At 33.1% G+C, this 24,098-nt stretch overlaps 2 protein-coding genes across 4 annotated transcripts in view; one reads left to right on the top strand and one right to left on the bottom strand.

The window, feature by feature from the left end:
- The window catches only part of LOC129910013 (vitamin K epoxide reductase complex subunit 1-like protein 1), a 30,973-nt gene that overhangs the window by 5,401 nt on the left and 1,474 nt on the right, over positions 1 to 24,098 (bottom strand). Inside the window, exons 1-3 of one of the 3 annotated variants that reach the window (XM_055987244.1) lie at positions 22,207 to 22,436; positions 3,495 to 4,101; positions 2,775 to 2,884 (exon numbers count right to left, since the gene is read on the bottom strand). In XM_055987244.1, coding sequence (XP_055843219.1) covers positions 2,775 to 2,884; positions 3,495 to 3,838 — 454 coding nt within the window. In that variant the 5' untranslated portion in view covers positions 3,839 to 4,101; positions 22,207 to 22,436. Of the gene's footprint in view, positions 1 to 2,774; positions 2,885 to 3,494; positions 4,102 to 21,900; positions 22,021 to 22,206; positions 22,437 to 24,098 lie in introns of those variants that run through there. The other 2 variants (XM_055987243.1, XM_055987245.1) reach the window with 2 other exon arrangements.
- LOC129909643 (protein spinster-like) lies at positions 11,826 to 13,232 on the top strand. The gene has a single exon (XM_055986720.1). It carries the CDS (start codon positions 11,826 to 11,828, stop codon positions 13,230 to 13,232), a length of 1,407 nt encoding a protein of 468 aa, XP_055842695.1.

The raw sequence follows: 24,098 nt of genomic DNA, 5'->3' as shown, positions 1-24,098 counted from the left end.
CTACATAATACACAGTTCTTAAAAAAAAAATTAACTGACTAACTAAATCATTTAAATATATTTCAGGACTCGAATAGAAGCTGCACGAGGAGGATTGAGAATATCGATCTTCACTTCACCTCATAGCCGTATTTAAAGGGGGGGGGCTATGGGGTTTAACCCCCCCCCCCCTCCCGAAATTTTTTTCAGAAAATCAAAAAATATATTATAAACAATTACAAGTCTAAAATGTACAGCACTAAATGGTTTGTTTTTGTATTTTAGTGATTTCATTAGGGGAGAGGGGGGCCAAATGTAACACTTTTTACTAAAACCGATGGTAATCCTACAAATTTGAAGATAATTCAACCCGACCTTTTTTTAAATTAAAGACTCATGTTTTAGCTGCAAGATCCATCACAAAAATTTAGCCAAACCTAATGGTAATGTTGAACAATAATGCTTTAAAAAAAATCGTGTTGTTTCAACTTACCACGTATACGGGGCAAAGTGTAACACATTCCATTTATTTTGTTTTTAATAATTTATCCATGAAGTTTTTATAAAGGAAAATAAAAAGTTTTTGGTCCATTACAACGTTTGATAAAAGATTTTCAAAAAACGAGTTTTTGCCTCTTTGACCATTTCCTTAAGCACTATTTTAACACCTTAAAATGCTCTTTTAAGAACCCTTTAAATATCACAAGTATGTATTTGTGCAAGGTTTTTGGTGCCGAGACTAAACTATACTTTTTCAAAAGGTTTCGGTGTGCCGAACTCGAATCCAAAGACAGACTTATTCGATCACATCTCGTTTTTGAAATATTACCGTTAAATCTATTTAAATCTTTCCGACATCTTTTCTACTGTCCGAAATATCTTCAGTTGCTTGTTACCCACTTTTGTTCTATGTTAAGCTTAAATCCAGTATACATATAAGCGAAAATAAATGTATCCATTTATTCAGAGAGTGTAGTACCTTTGTACAACATTTTGTTATTTTATTGTTTCAAATTATAAAATTAAACAATTTCAGTTTATTGTTACATTTCAAAGTGAAGTATAATTAGCTCATTCCAAACAAAGTATTGCCAATTTCATTTAGAACTCAATAGATAGAATGTACCTATCAATTGTCTGCTACAAAATTTCAGTGCGCGAAAAAGTCCATTTTTCAATGTTTTATGTTTAAAATTGTACGAAATAATTTTTTGTATAAAGCCTAAGAATGGTTAAAATTTGTACCAATTTAAACTAGAGATGCCGCTGAATATTCGGCCATTTTTAAATTCGTTAACGGTAAGCAGAGCTATTTTAAACTACGAATTCCTCTCCTAAAAAAATACTTAAAAAGGATATTGGCAAGTTTTTCGCTTCGACACAGTTCTAATGACCTTTTGCTTTAGCGGGATTAAGAATCGACTGCAGTTACATATAGTTGATACAAAAGTATTGTGATTCCTAAAAAAATGTTTTTTGGTCTGAGATAAAACTTTTAACAAAATACAAAAATAAGTTAAAAAATCATCAAATCAAGCTGTTTTCACAAAGTAAATTTGCCTATCAAACAAAGTCTAACTTTCAACTGCCCTCCCTTCACGGTGTTTGGGATTAAGTAAATTTTTAAAGCAGTTTATGATAACTTAATTATTCAAGTAAAATAAAAAGGTTAAATTTTTCCAAGATTTGTAACCGGGTATTGACCTTAGAAGCCCCAAAAGTACTCTTGAATATTTTTCTAGTATTGTTCCCTTAATGTGCTATTGAATACGTAACTTTCGAGAAGTTTTTTAAGTGCGCAAAAATTTGTGGACCTAGAACAAGTTAGGAACCCATTGAACCTTGACTTGCAAAACGTATGAGGCATTGGATTGGATGCTTCGATAAGGCGACGACGATTGCGCTGCAACCAGTGAAACCGCTCACTCAAGAAGTAAAAAGATTAGGCAGACAGAAGACGCTCATGATGAAGAGCAGTCGAGAAAAGATCAGGGCAAATCGTGAACATTTAAATGAGCTGAGTGTTGTTGAAATACGTCTCCGGAAATCATATCTTCGTTTATCTCTAATAAATTGAGAAAATTTATCAAAAATGAATGTAATGTTTGAATTCAGTTTTTTGGAGCACATGCATTTAGAGTATTCCACAACTTTTTCTTAAAATATGGTGCTTAATAATTCTTCCGCAAGGATGATACTGATATCATTTCTACGCATAAACGTTCCAGTAGTTAAATATCTTGTAGGCTTTTGTCTTAGTGTCCTGTTTCTGTGTTTTTCTATTTCGTTTCTTGAACCCAGAAGGTTTTTATCCACTTCATGGCCCAATTAGCAGAACAGAATGATTAAAGTTATTGTTGATCCCAAATAAACAACGTTTCTGACGATTTCAATATTAAATCTTCCATTTCGTCTCATTTACAGCTAAACCCCTTTTTAACCGCATCCATATAAGTACTAGCAGATGTACCACTGACTTTTCTACAATATTCTTATTTTATTTTGGTGCCAAGGATATTCGAATTTGGAGTTTAGCAACAACAAGGTCCTAGAGTGGGAGGAGAAGATAAAACGACGAGCTACACGAGTTCCACAGCGACATCATATTTTTTTCCATTTTACTCCTATCAAATACCCATTACAAATACAAGTATATCAGATGAAACCTCAAAAACCCCCTCAATAAAAAAAATATTAATGAAGGTACTCATACTCAAATGTATACTCATATAAAGTACCTAAAAAAAACCACATAATTACCATCCATAGATAGAGACTATTAAAAATATACTCACTCAAAATGCCAATTACAATATAAAATACGATTCCAAGTTCACCATTAGGCGTGTTAAGCAACGATTCTTCACCCAAAATCCAACCGATAATTCCAAAACCTTTGCCATATCTGCAAATATATATAAACACAAAAACAAACAATAAAGATAAACACGTATAACGGTTCGTTTATAGCGTAACGTACTATAGGTTCATGTTACTTGTGTTTATATAATATTTAAAGGCACGCCATCACGCAACACAAACACACACAACAATCACAAAATCCCAATGACATTACCGAAACACTTCCCAATAAATATCAATTAACTTTGGGGGTTGCCTCTTTGCTTTACTCGCCGCACAGCCGTTATTTTCGGTTCTCATCCCTTTAGGCTACTCATACATTGTGTACAGAGATATAACCGTATATATCCTGTCAAACACAATACTCTGCCATCAGTGCCAGGGTTGTTTTAATGTCATTCGAATTCAAAACGTTTCGATTTCACAGGATTAATAAAGCAAGGACAACCAAGAGAGTCGAGTCGACAGAGCTCCGGCAGACACACACAAAGTCAACATCAAAATACACTCTAAACAGAATGAAAACAACAACAACAACTAAAAAAAAAAGGAAAAATAATAATCCACACACAAAAATCCTTTCAAAAAGGACATACAACACTCTGTTTTGTGTGTTTATGTGTTGTGGCAAGTCTCTCAACACACTAACTCACCTGGATGCGAAAACTTTTGTACAGCTAATTTTTTCACTGATATCACACATCGCCTGATAGTCATCATCCTTTTCCACTCGGATCTCAACATACGTCGCATATCCTGACAGAGCTAATCCAATTAAGCAGGTTAATATCATTCCGACGGTGTTTGTCGTCCTTGCTGGTGGTCGACTGATTGCCCTTCTAAAGCTGATGCTGTTGGAGTTGGTTGTTTTTGTTGTTGGTGGGAGTGATGAGTGTGGAAGTGTTGTGGGCGGTGGTGATGAAGTTGAAGCTGGCAAGGACGACGACAAAGATTGCGACACATGTCGATCGACGTTATCATCCTCACTGCGTGTCATGGCTTTCGGTGTCTCTCTTCGTCGTGTCTCGCATGTGTTGTGTCCTTTGGATGACCAGTGCAGAGGGCTTAAGCTGGAAACCCAATGCTATTTGTCAGTTTGAAAGTGAGAAGCTCCAAACTGCACGGTGAGATTTTGCCAAAACGTCACCGGGCGACTACGACACGAGGACAACACGGATACAACACGGTTAAAGGACACAATCAGGTCTCACCTTTTGTTTATGTGGATACGATATGAGGAATATCCAATTTGTGTGAATCCTGCAAGAGGAATGAAAGATAACTAAACACACAATATCTATGGAAGGACTCTTTTTTGTCGATGGTGTTATATCTGTGTGGGTGTTGTGTGGATGTGTTGTAGTAAAGTATACTCTATATAGTGCCACCAAAGTTATTCTTGTCGTCGTCGTCGTTTTGTGTTGTCAGAAGTCGGGACTCGGGAATATTATCGATTGACAAACGAAGCACTTTGTAGAGGTAGATAAACAACTAGAACACAGAGTTGTGGCATTTGGCCCCCCAGGGGTCACCAGGCTATAATATGGAATACCTACAAGTTTGTGAGGATGAAGAATGTGAAATAGGAAATGAAGTGAGAGTATAGGTAGGAGGAGGAGAATGTGAGTCGTTTTGTAGACATTTGACGCCCACGCAAGCGATATAGCGAAGCAAGAATGGAATAAATTGTGTATATCTCTGTGTCTCTTGCTAAATGGCCGGGGTGATTGTTATGCAATGTGACTGCTTTCCAACTTTATATAGCTATCGGGTGTAATTGCTTTGACATTTCACGTCAATGGGTCGTCCTCATCCTCGTCATGATCATCATCCTTCCCAAAGCTATACGGATTCGTATCGGATTATTATGATTATTAAGTGAATGTTATGTCACATTATCGTTTGTTGTCATCGCGCGAGCGAGCGGAGAGAATTTAATTTGAAAGGAAAGGTGCGAGAAAAGGTTTTTGGAGGATATTTTAGGTATTTTATTGTGTCGATTTGTGTGTGGGTTCTGGTTAAATATTCATTCATTTTAGTTATTATTTTGTTGAATGAGAATGGAAAGAGCAACATTAAGTTGGCAAAATGGTATGAACAATTAATTAATTACACCGGTGGGTATGCAAGGAAGAGAGTTGTGGGGATTTTGAATTTTTAACAGACATTCGGAAAGTGGAGGTTAATAAGAGCAACACCAACAGATATGCAGCAAAATTTATCTCTGGGTCAGTGAATGTAGTTTTTTCGTTGTTTGCAAACAGATAATTATGAAATTTGAATCAAAAGTTGCCTTAGTTGCTGAGAAGATTTTGCTCGATATGCAAGTTAAGTGCATTTTTAATGGTTTCGACTTTTAGATGAAACTTTTCTTCTTCTTGTCAATAACAAACTTAAAAGTTCATATACATCAGACATGAGGAATTCAGGACACGTTTGGGACACGTTCGGGACACATTCGGGACACATTCGGGACACATTCGGGACACATTCGGGACACATTGGGGACAGATTATGGACACGTTCGGGACACATTCGGGACATGTTCAGGACACGTTCGGGACACATTCGGGACACTTTCGGGACACATTCGGGACACGTTCGGGACACGTTCGGGACACATTCGGGACACCTTCGAGACACATTCGGGTCACGTTCAGGACACGTTCGGGACACATTCGGGACACATTCGGGACACGTTCGGGACACATTCGGGACACGTTTGGGACACGTTCGGGACACCTTCGACACACATTCGGGTCACGTTCAGGACACGTTCGGGACACATTCGGGACACGTTCGGGACACGTTCGGGACACATTCGGGACACGTTTGGGACACCTTCGAGATACTTTTGTTACACGTTCGGGACACGTTCGGGACATGTTTGGTTCAGGACACGTTCGAGACGCATTCGGGACACGTTCGGGACACATTCGGGACACTTCTGATTCATTTCTGCTGATATAGTCTACGTCTCAAAATCATGTAGTGTCAAAAATAGTTTCTGTACAAAACAAAAGACAAGAAATCAGTATCCTTCCTAATTCGGTGAAATGTCAATCTTGAAACAACACAAAAGCTTAAAGAGGATGACAATAAATACTGAATTCTTTTAACAATCTAATTTCCATTAAAAATTCATCAAGAATTCAATGATTTTTATTCTATAAGAAATATAATTAAAAAAAAAATATAGAATTAATATAATAAAAAGGAAGAAGTTTTCTCTCAATTAAATTCCATTTTCAAAATCTTATCTCACACTCTTTGAAATCAGATTTTCTTAAGATCATGAGCTCGTGTTTGACATGCGAGTTCGAAGCGCCGCCATAATATTCATATCCATCTGTCTTTACCCTCTGCTCGAATTACTGTTTAGATTCCTCGTTAAATAATTTTTTTGTATTATTTTTTTCAATTCACTATGCAAAATTTATGATAATTTATACACTCAACGGTAATTTTATTTTTTTTTTATTTTATTTTTCTTATTTTGAGTTATTTTTTTTTTCCATCGTTGTACGAGCCTTGTTTTGTTTTTTTTTTTTTTTCTTTTTTGTACATTCTTCCCCATTAAACATTTTACTCTACGGAGTCCCCTATATCCGATACTCATGTTCAGGGTTGCCGAGAGAACAATTTGAAAAGAAAATCTTAAAAAGTTAAAAAGTGTTTTGATGCAGACTTTTGGCCTTCTGACGACCCTATTAGTTTCGAGAGCTATTCTGAAAATGAAATACCTTAGTTTCTTAGTAACATAAGGTCATCAGAATCTGACACATGCAAAACGTCAAACATCTGTCAAAATGTTTTCCCCAATCTCTTTAAAAAAAAAAACCAGTACTTATGGCAACCCTATACCAGTATGTTGAATCTGAATTGGCGACAGTCAAAAGAAAAAGACAAAACAACAACTTTGTCGAGTCGTCGTCGTCGTAGTCAGAAGGCAAAAGACAGCAAACTACCTACCTACCAGAGGGTCATCCCTAATGAAAGGTGCAATGAAAGAAAAATTGCGCAATGAATTATTAATGAAAACCGGAGAGATCAGAAGCGAGGCATTTTGTCGGAGTTGGAGTCTGTGTTTTGTACTGCTGCGCCCCATCATCATTCCGGCAGCAGTTTGACAGTAGCAGAGGAATTCAACTCATGATACACAGCCGCTGTATAACTTATAAAAGCACCCGAAAATGTATGTCCTTTGCAGATTAAACCGAAGCCGAACAAGTGGAAAGCAGCGCGGTTCACCTTTCGCTCTCTGTGATTGATTTATGTCCTTTTGATGATACAACCACCTTAAGTTTTATAGAAAAATTTCAGCGATTGAAAGGAACGGCTATAGTGCTCCTATAGGAACTAACAGGAGTATTAAAGGGAAGTTCAAAGTTGGAGAGGAAATGAAGAACAAAAAAAAAAAAAAACACGGGAAGGGGGAAAATCCAATTTCATCGATTTTACCCTGCTTACCTCGATGACGATAACTGATGATGAGAGTAAGCCTCAACCCCGGAATACTACCATCATCCAGCCATCGACTAAAAGCCAGAGAGAGCACCATTTCGTGCGCTCGTTTGCTTTCGTGTTGAAGCTGAAGAAATATTTTTCCTTGTTTTTTTTTTTGTCTTTCCTTACGACCGACGACGACGAATGGAATTTTTTTTTTTTTTTTTTGAAACAAACTGATTTATCTTCTCTGAGTGGAAATTAACTATTTTATGGGTATTTTGATATCAAAGATTGAGCGAATGAATACCTTATTAATGTGCACACGTTTTATGACGACGAAGAATATATAAAAGCTATGGCATTCGAAATGAATGCAGAAGAGAATTTATGGATTCAGTCAAAAAGGGATAATGATAAAATCAGTTTTTTGTGTGAACAAAAATAAAAAGGGACAAAATAAAACTTGGGGGGTTCTTTTTCGTAGATTGGTTTTTAATTGAGATATTAGTTTGATAACTGTTTCATGTTGATTAAATAATGGTCTTTTTAGGGTTTGAGGTGGTAAAATTGTACATATCAATAAAACTCTGTTAATGCGTTCACGGTATCAGAAAACAAGTCACTTGCAACGATGGTGTTCCAAGTTTGTTTAAGGCATTTCTAAAGTGAAAGTAATGTCGAGTATTACAGCACAGAATATAGTTAAAGGAAGTTACTGTCATCGTCAATGGTTAAGGAAACGATTAACCGGATACTTCAGAGGTTACAGTAAAGCTTTTCAGAACTCCATTTGCCATAGCAAGATACAACTCCAAAGGTGACTGCGATCAATATAACTTGGACCTGATAATTTCAAGAATATCAATCAAATCGAAACTTCTTCAAGACATCAACTTCATTCACAACAACCGTAGCATCTCCTTAATTTTGGAAAAGTAATCGACAGTGTATTGATTGAAACAGTTTTCCTATATACTTGGCTCTTCTTCAGCACTTAGAAAAATAATATTTCTTTTGTTTTTTTGACGTGATAACGTCTTATAAATCGATGAACATTGGCAGCCACCACAAAAAAAGTGACGCCATTTTCTCCCGTTCCATTCTCGCACTTTCGCAGTGCGGCAAAAATTTCAACTCAAAATTAAAAATAAACTTTTAGAGAAACAAAAATCTTCTATAGCTTATTTGAAAGATAATAACCTAAATAGAATACATTTGAAGGAGTTAAAAAATACCATAATTTATTAGGGTAAATAGGGGTAAAACAAAATATTTTTTTAATCCTAAGATAAATTTTATATTGAAAAAAATTTTAAAAAATTTCAAAATCAAGTAATAAATGGTTTTCTAAAACTAAAACTAAAAAAATTATTCGAAAGATAATGACAAAAAAGTTAGGGGTCTAATACGGATTTTTTTTTAAGTCTCTGCGTTTTGAAATATGAATTTTTGAAAAACACCTACTTATTTTGGGGTATTTTTGGGTGAGTTTTTATTTTTTTTTTAATTTTTCGTAGCGTTTAAAAAATTTTATACTAATAGAACATTTAGTCTATGATTGTGCGCATACATGTGCAAAAAACTAGTATTTTAAAATGATTTTTGACCGTAAAACGGGAAAGACTTGTTTTTTTTTGTCCCAAGTTTTTTGACCGTTTTTAACCGTTTTTTATTTTTATCTTTTTTTTTCAACAGATAAATGAATAAAATTTATATTGTAGATAAAAAATAGACAGGACTATATTGGTGCAAAATTTCAATCAATTTTGTAGTCACGATTTTGAGATACATAAATGTAAAATAAAGTTCTATTTTTCAACAGATAATATCTTTTGATCTAGAGCAGATACAAATTTGATTTAACTTTATTGAGCATCCTGATGATATTACCTTTCATTTGATATATCACACATAACTGAACATTCACTACAAGCTACACAATGTTAAATTAAAAAACTTCAGAAATACCTCAAAACACCTGTGGAGATCTGTTTCCCATGACCAGCCACCAGTGTGGGAAGTACTCTAATCTCAGTTTGGAATTTCAACATGGTTGGCTTTAAAAAATTCTTACTTTTTTTCTAGGCATCGCAGAAATAAGATTGAAACGTCATTTGAAAGGTAAAATAATGAGCTTTCACATGATATAAAATTTTGTATAGGTTGTCATTGAAAAAAATTGATTCAATAGCGTGAGAAGATAAAATTATATGTTTTTTTTTTTGCTTTTTTTGATGAAAATTGATCGAGTTCAAAAAATTCTAGCTCTTTTTGTAGATGTCTAATAGACATGATCGATATATGTATATATTTTGAGCTGAAACAATAATCTTTCAGGTGGTATAAATTTTTTTTAGGTATAGGTTGTTATATCAAAAAAATGGATTTTTGGGAGATGGAAGTGATTTTTTCACTTTTTTCATAAGAAATGATTGTTTTTAATAAATTATTTTAATACTTTTTGCGCATTGTAAAAATTTTTAAAATGATTTTATTCTTTAGAAAAAATATTTGACTTTTTAATGGTATAATTTTTTTGTAAGCTTTTAAAATAAAAAAAAAATTAATATAAATGAGAAAAGAAAAAAGTTAATTTTTTTTAGCTTTTTCTTATAAATTATAATTGTTTGAAATAAATAAACAGTTCAATTGACTCATTTTAAACAAAAGCACACAACCTGTTTTCTTACGACGTTATCACGTAAAATCATCGTCCGTAAACCGGCCTTACAGACAACCTCTTTTTTTCACTTTTATCAAAACTTTTTTCGTACTCGTATGAACATGCCTTTTAAAATCTAGTTCGTTCACATTTTATAAGAAAACTTGATATAATTGCTGGGTTGGATAATATATAAGGTCTTAATAGGTCTGTTTAATAAATCTGATCCGCACAGAAAAGATCCGAAAAGTACAAGATGTGTGTTTCATGAAAGAAAACCTTGCCCTAAACTGTTCTACAAACTGTCATTTTGTGTTCCATGAAGTTTTCCAGCACAAATTAGTTCAAGTTTGTCTGCTCCTACTTTTGAGGTAGAGCAAACAAGTGAGAAGTGTCAAACAGCAACTGATTTTTTTTTATTCTTACAAAAATATATTTAAATAAATTCAAAATAATGGAAATCTTATTAATATGAAGAAAAATTCAAAATGTGAACAAATATTCTGATTAATTATAATTTATGTATTTGAATGAAAAGTCATAGCAAAAAAATTAATTTTAATTTAAAGTTTCAAAACTGATAGGCAAAAGTCAACCATACATATAAAATAGGAAGGTGTAATTTTCTGATATTTTAAGTTCTGACAGTTTTCAAGAATTTGTGCTGTTCTGACCTTTTCTGTTCCAGTTTTTTTTCATTAAACAGACCTAATGAAGAAAATCTAGAACAGAACAGCACAAATACGTGAAAACTGTTAAAACAAAAAGATCAGAAAAGTACAACTTTAAGTTTCAACTTGAACATGGAACACAAAATGACAGCTTGTAGAACAGTTTGGGGCAAGGTTTTCTTCGTGGAACACACAAAACCGGTACTTTTTGGTTGGATTCATTAAACAGACCTATAGTTAAATATCATTTTGACATTTGTCGAAAAATAAATTTTCAGTCTGACACAAACGCCAGAAAAGAAGTATTACTTCAAAAAATGGTTGAGCATTAATGCGACAAAAATGAAATGGAAAAATTCTGGACAAAATACTAGCCAGTTCTTAGTACTGTAAATGGGACTGCCTGTTTTCACTACAGCCCAAACGACATAATTTAATTTAAGCAATTTCGTATACGATTTGACATTCAAATTGTCAAATCGTATAGCAAATTAATTTAGTTTAAAATTCGAAATGCGAAATTATCTTATTTATGTCGTTTTCGATTGGTTTCACTCGAGGATTCACTCGTTCTGAAATCCAATAAAACGGTTTTAATCGCTTCCACTAAATTCTGTTTTTTTGCGTTTGTGTAAAATTTTATATGTCAAAAAATTGAATTGATTTTTTTTTTTCTGGCAAACGAATGACATGGGTTAATGTTGAAAAATAATAGTTATGAGGTCCACGACGAAGAAGATGATGATTATGAATAATTCCGTCGCTTTAATGCATTCCTTTCTTTATTTAACTAATTTTATTTTCAGAAAACAAATAATTCTTGAATAAAAATAAAAACACACTGATTGAGTTTTTTTTTTGGCATTTGAATATTCATGTATTAGTACTTCTTGAGTGGATTCTGATTTGAAATCGAGAAGAGAATTTTTCTTCTCAGAATCGTTCTAGCTGTCATTTTCATGCCAATAAAATGGTTTCAGAAGGCTTCTGAATGATTCCGGACGCTTCCGGAGAGCCAATCGAAAACGACATTAGGTTCTAGAAAACAGGCTATATTTATGTGTAGAAAGAAAAGTTAATGAAATACTACTTCTTTCGTACAAACAATCGATTTTCAGCAGCTCTATTTTCCTTTCAACTAAAAATATCAAATTCTGTCAAAAAGTTTTCAAAACTCGATTTTTTGATACCAAATTATTGAAATGTCGCAGTTTCTATCAACACACGAACGCTACACAATTGCCATTCTCTTTTTCATAAACATAGTCAACTATATGGACCGTTATACCGTTGCAAGTATCCTTGGAGATCTTCAAGATGAATTCAATGTTGGTGATGATTACAGTGGCCTATTACAAACTGCCTTCATTCTATCTTATACAATATGTGCTCCAATATTTGGATATTTGGGAGATCGTTTCTCTCGAAGAAAAATCATGGTTTTAAGCTTACTCTTCTGGACTGTAGCAACAATTTTAGGCTCATTTACACGAACTTATGGATGGTTTTTTGTTTTAAGAACATTTGTTGGAATGGGAGAATCTTCATTTAGTACTCTAGCTCCGACAATAATCTACGACGTGACTTATAAAGAAATTCGTAAGGATGTTTTGGCTCTGTTCTATATAGCCATTCCTATTGGTTCCGGTCTTGGATTTGTTGCGGGAGCCAAATTCGCCCGAATTGGTGGCCATTGGTGTTGGGCCTTAAGAGTTACTCCAATCTTAGGAGTGATTGGGAGTGTGTTATTGTGCTTGATCAAAGATCCTGTCAGAGGAGAGCGAGAACTTCTAGAAATGGGAAAACCTTTGGTTGCGAAGAAAATAAGCTTTAAAGACGAGCTTAAAAGCTTGGTGAAAAACCGCTCGTATCTTTTGTCAACTTTTGGATTCACATCTGTTGCATTTGTAACCGGAGCAATGGCATGGTGGGGCCCAATATACCTTCATTCGGGATTTCGCTTGATTCCTGGCGAAAATGACATAAAGCTCGAAGAAGTTGCTCTAAGCTTTGGTGCTATTGCAGTCTGCTCCGGACTTATTGGTGTCCCACTCGGCGCCTTTATTTCCCGAAAGCTCATACGCAAATACCCAGCAATCGATCCAATCATCTGTGGCGTTGGACTTATTATCAGTGACCCACTTATCGTTCAAGCACTTTTTGCCGCCAAAAAGTCAATTATAGTCACGTATTCATGTGTTTTCCTGGGCGAAGTATTTATGAACGTCACATGGACAGTTGTTGCTGATATTTTACTTTCGGTGGTAGTTCCCGAATCCCGTTCCACAGCTGAAGCCTTTCAAATTGCAATCAGTCATGCCTTCGGCGATGCAGGAAGTCCATACCTCGTAGGACTCCTGTCCGAACAGCTAAAGAAAAAATGGACTGAGAATCAACCATCGTCGCCTGTCAACATGAACATAAAACTCGTTCAACAATTCGATGCCATGAGATATGCCCTCATGTCTATAGTTTTCATGCAACTTCTAGGAGGGATGCTGTTTGTAGCGAATGCATTTTACATTGTGGCCGACAGGGAGCTGGTTATTCAGGCGATAGCAAGTACTAGTCCTAGTCAACAAATGGTGCCGGCTGTGGAGCGAGCGTAATCTGGTTATATGAATTTAAATTGTTTTCTGAAACCGAAATAAACATAGAATTTCTGAGGAGGACTGTGAGAGGTGTACAAATTTAGTTTTTTTTTTTTTGTATTATTTTTTCCTGGCTACCGGATTTTGTATTACACTAAATGCAGCTCTCTTACTTAGCAGGGGTTGGAACAATAATTTCAAAGCCTCTGACGATAGAGAGGCTGATGTGCCATGGATATGGTTACACAGGGATTAAGTCGCCTAGTAAACTACCTACACCAGAGCCAGAGCGAGCGTACGCATAGCAAATGTCTCTGGCAAATGCCTCATTGTTATGTAAATTTTATGGAATTTCCAATGAGGACCAATTTACTGCCTGCAGATATTGTTCCTTTTATACCACACTACCGCAGTTGGGATTGAGGCTCAAACTGAAACTATACTACTGGCGTGTCTCTTTTTCCTCAAATATAGGGTGTTGTTTGGTAAATAAAATTTAAGAAGGAAAACGAGAAGAGGAAGAAACAAAAAAGAAACAGATTGAATCTTTAAATGAAATTTACTCATAATGACAACGACGACGACCGACGCCAGGCATATCCTTGCCAACAAGTTTTGATGTTTACTTGTGGGGCTTTTTCTCTCCCCTCCCCTACCTTTTCTGTCTTCTCTATTATAGTTAAATCATGAATATTGGGGGACGTATGTTTTTGGGGTTATTTGGGACTTTTATTTGCGTGTGGAATGCCAATTTATGTAAAAACCTGCTTCAATTTTTTGGATTGATTTTTTTTCAAAGCATTTCTATTGTTCTTTGAAAATCCAGAGGATTACTTTTTCTATTAAAATAAAAAAAAATAATATAAAAAAAAGTATACCGCTAGGAGGAATAATAAGAAAATAATCCTCGTTCTGTGCTTTGGTGATTGTTGATTTGCAAAAATTCCCTTTTAATTAATTTTTGTCTCATTGTCTGTTAGGATTTTATTAGGGATTAGTCACGTAATTTTAAAGTTGTTGAAAATGGTGTGCGATGCCTTTGTTTTTGTAAAGAGAGTTCAATTCAAAGTTAGGAGATAAATAATTTTGGAATATTGACGCATCATTTCTGCATTGTAATACTTTGTCGCTTGGCGAATTAGTCGAGCCAAACAAACGTTAAACAGGTTTCAAACGAATTCAGGAATTGGACAGGGGTGTGCACTCAGTCCAAGTTTATTTAAACTCTTCAGCGAAGATAGAGCCGAAGAATATGCAGACGTAAACATAATAGCGCTAATTTTTGCTCACGACATTGTGCTCCTAGCGTACATGCCACAATCTTTACAACTGATGATGAATATTGAGAACGTGGTTGTTGACCACTTAAAGATACAAATTTTCCACTTTTTATGATTGATAGCTAATATTTTTTATCATAAATTAAGTGGATTATATAGCTTAATTTAAGACGGAAGTATTCTTAGCAAAAAACCATGCAGAAATCCGCTTAATTTTAAATGATCTTTTTTTCTGTATAAGAACGGCGGATGAAGAGCCAGGCTCAAGTGAACACTGGCACTATAATGACGAAAGAATAGAAGTTGTCAAAGAGTACAAATACCTCGGATTAAGCTTTTTAAAAAAATTTGAACATGGAAAAGCATCTCACCAAAAAACTTGAAAAAGCGAAAACCGCACTGTTTGAAGCAGTGTCGGAACCGATCTTAACATTCCGATATCAAGTCATCGTCTCCCAAAAAAAAATCGTTTCCTTCAAGGTATTCAAACCCGAACTGGGTGGTTCAAACTTCAAAGATTGGTTAGTATAAGTCTAGCAGGTGGACTTCGAGTTGAAAACAACGCTTTACCGTTTAATGATTCGTTTTGATAAATCTTCAAGAGAATTTCACATACATATTAACAAACAAAAAGTTCACTGCAGCATATATATGATTTATAGTAGACTGGACTACAATCTTGGCCAAAGAAACTATTTTCTTTATAGCTGAGCAGATTTTGTGCATGTTCCAAAAATTTAAGAAAAAACATCAGCAAATAAGTTTTTAAACAAAAACAAAATAAATTAAATTTCGTTGAGCTATTTAGACCAGTGCCGAAGCCTTGAAAAACATTAAAAAATAAGAAAAATTATAGTTGGATGAAACCCATTGGAAAAAGAGGTGAATATGATACAAATGAAGGTAAAAATAAATTACGGGCGAGCCGAGTTCTGGAAGTGGTAGGGTTGAGTTTTTAATGGTAAAAAATGGTATATCTCGATTTCCGGCAAAACTACAAGTCCTATGGAAAAAAGTTGTATGGCAAGGTTGTGGTAATAAAAAGATCTACAACTTATGAATCAACAATTTTTTCACATAACCTCAAAATTTATGCGAAAATTCAAAAAACCGAGTTTTTGGTTTTTTATTTTTATCTTTTTCAAAAAAATGTTTTTTTCTACGAAAAACTTACCTTATTATGTCCCGAACACACAGTAATTTATTTGATTTAAAATATTTATTTTTTAACCTTTTTTTTTACTTAATACCAAAAAAACACCCTGATTTTCAATTGAAAATTCACGTGTCAAAATATCAGTTTTTTTCAAAAAATCGGTGGGCATTTTGTTCGTTAACTTTCTAATAGTGTTAACAAAAATTTACATTAGTACACCAAAGTGCATGTTCTCGGAAAATGCAAAAAGCTTGAATTCGAAAATTTTGTTATCATTATTTACAATTTTGGGCTATTTATTAAAATTTACACTTAAATTACTTAAACACCATAACATTAATCAATGTAACATAAAATCTTACGGTTTTTGAGTAATTTAAGTGTAAATTTTAATAAATAGCCCAAAATTGTAAATAATGATAAAAAAAATTTTCGAATTTCGATTTAATGTCGATGACAGCGTTGCATATTGGGCAGTTTGGAGGGTTTTCTCTCCGGAGTAGATGCTGGTGAGAGATGGAAGCTGTATATAGCCTAATCAAAGTCTTACGAAATTAGTTATCGAGGTCTTGGATTTTTTGGTGGGATAAATAGGCTCGGAGCAGTCTGGGTTGATGTTGACGTAGTGGTGTGTGTAGGTTTTTCAAAAATTGATATAAACTTACTAAAACCGAACTTTATAGAAAATATTCACTGTCGAATTCAGTCGTATACTATATTAATACTATAATAGAAAAAAATAGTTTACCAAAAAACATTTTAGCAATTTTTCAACGTTAAGAGTTTGTCATGACTTTGTGTGATGACTTAAAAAGACTGTTCTGCTAATGATCCGGCTAGTATGAAATGTGATATGTTTTCAAACTTCTTTCAAAGAGTAATTTAGCTAACCTTTGGAAGTCTTCTTCAGCCCTTTTTAAAAACAGGAAAACAAATGTAATACATATTTCTAACTACAAATGAATTATGCTGTGCTTAAGTTATTTTAGACCCAATTTATTCACACTCTCATTTAAATTTAAAGCCACCATTTAAAATGGGAAATTTTAAAATTCATATGCGATTTGACAGATTTTCAACTTTTAAATACGACTTTAAATATAATGGGGAGTGAACAAATTCGGCTTTTGCAAAGAATTATCTTAGTTGATATTGAGAAAAAATACTAAATGTTATTAGGGCCGGTTTGTTGACAATCGATTATCATTAATCAGGGATTATTCCAGTTGATAATCGTAGATTCCGTTTATTCACTAAAATTTTAATCAAGGAATCTATGATTTGAGCAGTTAATTTGAGATTTTGTTAATCAGCCAATTTTTCTAGATTAGCACCATTTAATCAAGGATTTTCAGAAATTCAGTTTGTTCATACTTGATTTACCCACAGGCATTTATTTTTTTTTAATTGCTTATACCATACAAAATTTTGCGTTGTTGTTGTTTTCAAACAACAGGGAACGAAAACTGACACTAGCACAAAGTTCCCCATTAAAAAAAAAAAACAATTCCTTGGCTTTAAAGATAATTTATTGACCAATCAATTGTTAAATAAAAAGTTGGGGAATAGAAATTTATTTTCTCAATTTTTTGGGTGCCATATAAAATAATACAATATTAATAATACAAATTGTAGGACTTCATCTGAGTATTAAAATGCCTCCCAAGCTATGTACATACATCCTTTCTCCAAATGTATTTTTTCTGCAAGACCAATCGACATTGTTTACAGTAAAACCCGGATAAGTACCTCACCTTAATTGCCCGGTTTTGTTAGGCACTCAAGCGGGTAAGTTACTTACAAGAACCCGCTTAAGTGCTCATAGGCACTTATCTCTATATTTACTTAAAAATAAAAAAAAAAACATGTTTGATTATTAAGAACAGAATCTTCACAAACAAAATAACTTTGAAAGTTTAAAATAACTAACTAGTTAGTTTCTACTTTTAGTAGAATTTTTGAATCTTAAAGCGCTTTAGCAAATGAAGTTTTTCTTACTGCTGAAACTTGTTTCAAATGTGTACTTAAAAGAATTTCCTGCAAGTAAATTCAATCATAAGTATTTGAAATAGAAGGTAGTTAAGCGGGAAAAGCAGTTAAGCGAAAGGTACTTAAAAGATGAGTTTTATATGAAAAAATCCTTAAAATTTTGGTTCTAAAAAACAAAGGCACTTATGCGGGTTAGGCACTTAAGCGAGAGGCACTTATCCGGGTTTTACTGTATTTTCTTCATCCTTGGAGAAATGCCATATGTTCTTTCTGGTTTTGGCCGTTTTAAAATATTTCTGAAAACAGAAGAGTTACATGTAGACGCATGATCATAAATAAAAAATATAAAAAATACTATTAAATTAACAATTTACTTACCTTCCTTTCTGTAAACGCTATTTTCAAATAAATATTCACAGACAAAATGTCATAAACGTCAACATAATACAAAAAATGGGCAGGTTCAGAAAAGTTAGGCACTTAATATTTAGGTAATTTCTCGGTCTCTGATTGGTCAGCTGTCAAAAAAAATATTTCCAATTTAGGTAATTTTATTGGAAAGCTAACTGGAAAGTTAGGCAAGAAAATTTTCCCTAAAAATGTAGGAAAGTTTTTTTTGTCAACATGACAGCAGATTGTTTTGAATTAAAGAATTAATTTATCAAAATTAAATTTATTTGTGTGAAAAACGAGCAAAAAGTGCATTATCGGTTATAATTAATATTAGGTATTTATTCATTAAAGTTAAGTGAAATTTGGTGTCTTCCCCATGCGATCGGTAAAATACTTAAGTCAATTTTGAAATTTGACAATAGCATCATATCCAAACTAATTTAGTCAATTTCCGTTCAGAACATGACGTTGCCTAAATATCTAGTCCCTAATATTTCCTGAACGTGCCCAATAACTTAATCCTTGATCAAGTTTTGAAAACTAAACTGACAGATAGGCTGGAAAATGGAACGATTTGTAGAAAACCCATGATTTGTTAATCAAGGTGAAAAAAATGTGAACAAACGCTGTTTGATTATCATGGATTCTTAATCCTCAATTAAGGAGAATCCATAATAATCAAATCGACGATTTAACCCACTTTCAACAAACTGGCCCTTAATCTGTTCCATTGGAGGTAGTAGTTTAATCATGAGTAGATCTAATATCAAAATGGACTTATACCATTTTCATTAATAATAAAATTAGGTAGGTACCTATTAGATATAAAAATATATTTTTTTTATAACCATGGTTTTACTAATTGCATTTTTTAAGTGTTCAAAGTAATAAAAAAATAAAACAACTTTATATTTTTAAGAATAATTCAGGTTTTATAGGAACTGAGACCGAAAAATATCTTTCTTAGTTGACTTATCGGTCAATTTTGTATTGAAATCCACAGTCTTGACAAAAATAGTACCTACCTATTCAAAGTGTTTTTTTTTAAACTTCTTCGTCCCAAATTTTGACTAAGAAATCGATAGCTAACCTATATTCGAAAACAATTGCTTGAAATACCTACCTAGGGTAAAGGCACTAGTATCCGGACAGTTAAGGTACTTTTGAACTTTGACGTCGAATAGTTTTATTGTTTTTCAAGCTATAGAAAATATTTTGGTAGTTTCTTAAAGTTTGGCATTTTTGTAATAATGTTACATTCACATAATTTTTAAATTAAACATTTTAGTATTTAATAATAAAAATAATAAAAAAAGTTCGATTTGCACTAGTGTCCGGACGCAAAATTTAGTTTCCGGACAAATTTATTTTAGTATCCGGACACGATACTTTTATATGAATTTATGGTTCTTTTTTCGTTTTTATGAAATAAAACATCTTTTGTTTTTGGAAAAAATATGAACATATAACTTTAATATACAAAAAAATTTATTAAAAAAATTAATTGTTGAAAAAAAACTACTTCTTAAGGTTAAAATTGTTTTTAATAAAAGTCATCACTAAGCAATTAACAAAAAGGACACACTAACAGCATATATTTGTTAAAAGAATTAATAATAATTCATTTCAGTTTAAAAAAAAATCCTATAGATAGGTAGGTACTTTTTTCATTGGGTACCTACAAAACAAACGAAAAATAGTTCTTATAATAAAGGTAACAATCCACTTTTCTTGGCAAACTTTTCGTTAAAACAATTATAAATAAGGACTTAGGTACGTTTATGTTAAAACGAGGTTCTTGGGATGAAATTGAAACTTCGTTCGGAATCGAAGGAATTGTCAAAATTGGTAGGCTTGGCGATAGATTGAAGCACGGAACGAATATTTCCAGAACTCATAATTACTGAAGGGGTCCTCATTCCTCAATAACATCACATTGTTACCACCATATCTATATTTTTCATTTTTGCTTCATTTAAAAGTGATGAAAAATTCAGTTTGGAAGTGCTTGGCCTACATTTTTTGCACCCTAATCATGAACTGTTATCTCCTAATCAGATTAGGGGGATATAAAGACACTAACGTCAGCCGACAGGATGATGTGGGTTGTCTTCGGTGGCAATGCGTACAAAATTTAGTGTTAAATGTGACTTATGTCCATCACAGGATGTTCCACCTTGTCATCAAGCAAGCGTTTGTGTCCGCAGTTTGCAACATAATCAAAAAAGGTTTCGCTCCTCATCCAGTATTGGTCTGATAAATATTTATGTAGCCTAAGGAGGCTATACAGAGAAAATAACGAAGGGATAACTACACTTCTGGTATATTTAACTTTATTTCTGGTACATTTTACTAATTTCTAATATATTTAACTATATGATGATTAAATTACCAGAAGTTATGTTTTTTCCGTGATATAATTTTGCTAGTATTTGGGTAGAGACAAAAGCTGGGGTCGAATTACGGCACATGCTCGTTAACGTATGGGAGCTATGTGTCCCTCTTTTTTTCTACTTATTAAATAGAGACAGAAATAGTCAAAACGTTAACATATGATCGTAATCGTGTGCCGTGATTCGACCCCTGGTTTCATCGCCATTTAATATCATACTCGAGTCATAAATGGAAATATGTTCCTAGCCAATACTTTTCAAATAATTTTAGAGCTATTCAAACCATTTTAAAATGCTTTCTTGTCTAAAAACTGCTGTTCCTTGCCTACTAATATTTTCAGCTTTCTCTCAAAGCTAGAATTGGATTTATATAAATCCTTGTATCCTCTATGGTCTTTGATACGTTTTTTTTAATTCATTCCTTATAAGATAACAAATTTAAAAGTACAAAAACACTTAAAATTACATTAAAAATAAGGGTGTCCGGAAACTGAATCCAGTTTTTCAGTATCCGGACACACTATTTTAACTAAGGAAACCCTGTCCGAATACTGAAACATTCAGAGAAAAATGCAATTCTCTTGCATTAAAACCCAAAATATGTTCCAAACTACAATTTTAGAGCCTAAAAAAGCGATTTTTCCTTTTCCCTCATATTTTCAGTATCCGGACACTGTGTCCGGGAACTAAAAAAAGTCTTAAATTTTAGTTTTAGTATCCGGACACTAAAAAATCTAATTAAAAAAAAAATTTTTCACTATTTTATTAATAAATTATCAAAATGTATCATATTTACTCAAAACTAACAATTTCTTTTTATAATAAAATCAATAAACAGGTCTCAATTTTCTTAGTTTTTGCAAATGCTTCCACTATTTTTTTCTTACACAAAATCATTTTCAAAACCTCACCCCTGATGTCGAACACTTAACTGAAGTATATCTCTTAAACCATTCAGGTAATCTGCTTGAAACTTTGCATTTATATGTGAAATACATCAGAGAAAGTATATTTGTGGTTTTATTCGAACTTTTTACGATGATTTACCTATTAATCGCAAAACAATCACAAAGTGTCCGGATACTAACACTGTCCGGATACTGGTGCCTTTACCCTACCTAATTTGATTTAAAAATTACCTATAATTAAGCGTAGGGTCAATTCTTGTTTTGAAAAAGGTATCATTCATAATTGTAAGTGTTGCCGCTGTTTTTTAATAAACGGGGGGAGATAAAAAAAAAAAACATAACTTGTCACAAAATTTTAATTTTGTAGGAACCAACATATTTTCCAACTAAAACAATGTCTCCAACCACAAACCGCATAACTTATGCAAATGTTTATATTGTAACAAATTCAAAGCTCGATATTTGACACACACACACACACACATACATGCATTATGAGATATGAGTAATATTTAGGGTGACAGTTTAACTTCTTTTCAAATCATATTAAATAAATTAAATAATTACCTTCAGTCCTTTACCTTGAATAAAGTTCAAATTACTTAAATAACAACAACCACACACTAGACAGTTCACAATGCCTGTTATAATACTACATATTCACATGTATAACCAACATGCACCTTTAATATTCACAATAAGAAATACCTAAAAAAAAAAACAAGCAAATCAAACCCCAACAAAACCAATTCCAACGAATAACAATCACAAAACAAACCTAAAGTCGCAAAATGCAAAAAGCATGAATAAATATAAAGAAAAAAAAAAACAACAAATAAAAGAATGATGAACTTACACGAGAAGTGCACTCACCATCTCACCACACCACCACCCCACTTTACGTTTCCCATTCCTACCCAATATCCCATCATAGAAATTCTTCTTCTTCTTCGCTTCTTCTTTTTCATCATCTACTCTACTATGTGGTGATGGTGACGCCCGTCATCCAAATTCAAAATAAAATTAAAAAAAAAAAAAATTAAAGAATGAACAAAAAAAAAATAATAAATTTTCTTCAATTTACACACTGACTTCCATTTCCATTGTCATTTTCACAATATTCATTATCTCACTATTGGCAGCACTTGCATCAGTGTACCATCCATACAAAACGAAAAAAAAAAAAAACATGAAAATTTTCAACCCTCAATGTTGTCTAACCTGCTTGCAACACCGTGTGTGCGCGATGCAAATAATTTTTCACAAACGAATAAAAGAGATACCATGATGTATGGCCAGCTGCTACTTTACCAACATCTACACACAAACACTTAATAATTTGTTAAAACGAGACAACACATATTAAAGTGTAAAGAGTTAAACTATATTCAACACCAGAAAGGGAGGAAAATGTTGAAAAATTGAAGAAAAAAAATCTTTCGCTCTAGAGGAGAGAATTTACCACTGGAGTGTGATGTGTGTTCGTTAAATTCGCTCGTCGATTTTTCAATGTTTTCATCGGTAAAACACTAAAATTACTTTAAAAAACATCAAAAAGTGAATAAATTAATAAAGAACGAATACATATGTGTTAAAACTAATTCAATTACAATTGAATTGTTATGAAAAAATTGTGATTGAAAAAAATACATCTCACAAAAAGCAAAGCAAAAAAAAAAAAAAAAATTGTTCGTGTACAATTTTCAAGGAAAGAAAAAAAAAAACTCATTTTCGTTCGTCCGTTTCATTTTTTGGTTTCTCTCGAGTTTTGCTTTCTTCTCTGAATTCTCTTTTTTTCTGTGTAATTCTCATCATTTCTGTCGTCTTCGTCGTTCTCGTTGTCTTCGTCGATCCGTCGTGCTGAATGTGGTGATTTTTCCTCTTGTCTCGTCTCCACCACACTATCTCAACACACACAGACACCATATCGTTCATTTTCATTGTCGCTGCTGTGTCCGTGTGTTGTTTGTCTTCTTCTTCTTCATCATCGTCGTGTGTCGCTGTGTCTCGTGTACATTGCCGTCGCCGCTGTCGTATATTTTCTGTTTCGCTTGTTCTGCATTTTCTCTCATATGTGTGTTGTGTTCAAGTGAATGGGAAAGATATATATGTACACACAGAAAGAGATCGGAAAAACCGTATATAACAAAAATATTAACTCAAAAAAATTTTAAGTGAATTTCAATATTCACAATTTCCATTCATCAATATTTTTTTTTCATGGTGAAAAAAGAATAACAAATAAAATTTTGACGTTTCGTTTAAGTAAACGAACAAACCTACATGTTTCTATAAAGTTTCTATAACAAAAACTCAAGTGGTTTTGTGTAAAACATACAAAAAAAAAAAGTATATTCCTCTTCTGCATTGGGGAGAGAGAGTAATCTATGTATCCACGAGATATTGCAAAATACTACAAAATACAACACACACACTAATACAAAATACCCTCGTTCGCTCATAATATGTGTATAGATCCGAAATTCAACATAAAAATTCAATTTCGGAAGCTTATAGAGAACTTATCTCTTCTTTGTGAACAAAAAATGAAGCAATTTTAAACAAAATAAAAATACATAAATTCGAAGTTACATTTTGAAGTTCGAAAAATTTGTTACAAATGTCAAAAATAAAATCGAATTTGACTTTTTGTGAGTGAGAGATTGAATGATGGCAAATAATTGATTTCTCTTCAAATAAAAAAAGATAAGCCATCATTCACCACCTTACGTCGTCGTCCTCTTCTGGAAGTTTTTATTAGCAAA

This window comes from Episyrphus balteatus, chromosome 2, assembly GCF_945859705.1.
Source record: "Episyrphus balteatus chromosome 2, idEpiBalt1.1, whole genome shotgun sequence".
In the NCBI taxonomy this organism is placed as follows: Eukaryota; Metazoa; Arthropoda; class Insecta; order Diptera; family Syrphidae; genus Episyrphus; species Episyrphus balteatus.
The sequence above is the reverse complement of the archived record's forward strand: the minus strand, read 5'-3'. Positions and strand labels throughout refer to the sequence as shown.

Bases quoted from the DNA above. Each gene is read 5' to 3' on its own strand.
- LOC129909643 (XM_055986720.1), top strand. From the start codon at position 11,826: ATGTCGCAGTTTCTATCAACACACGAACGCTACACAATTGCCATTCTC.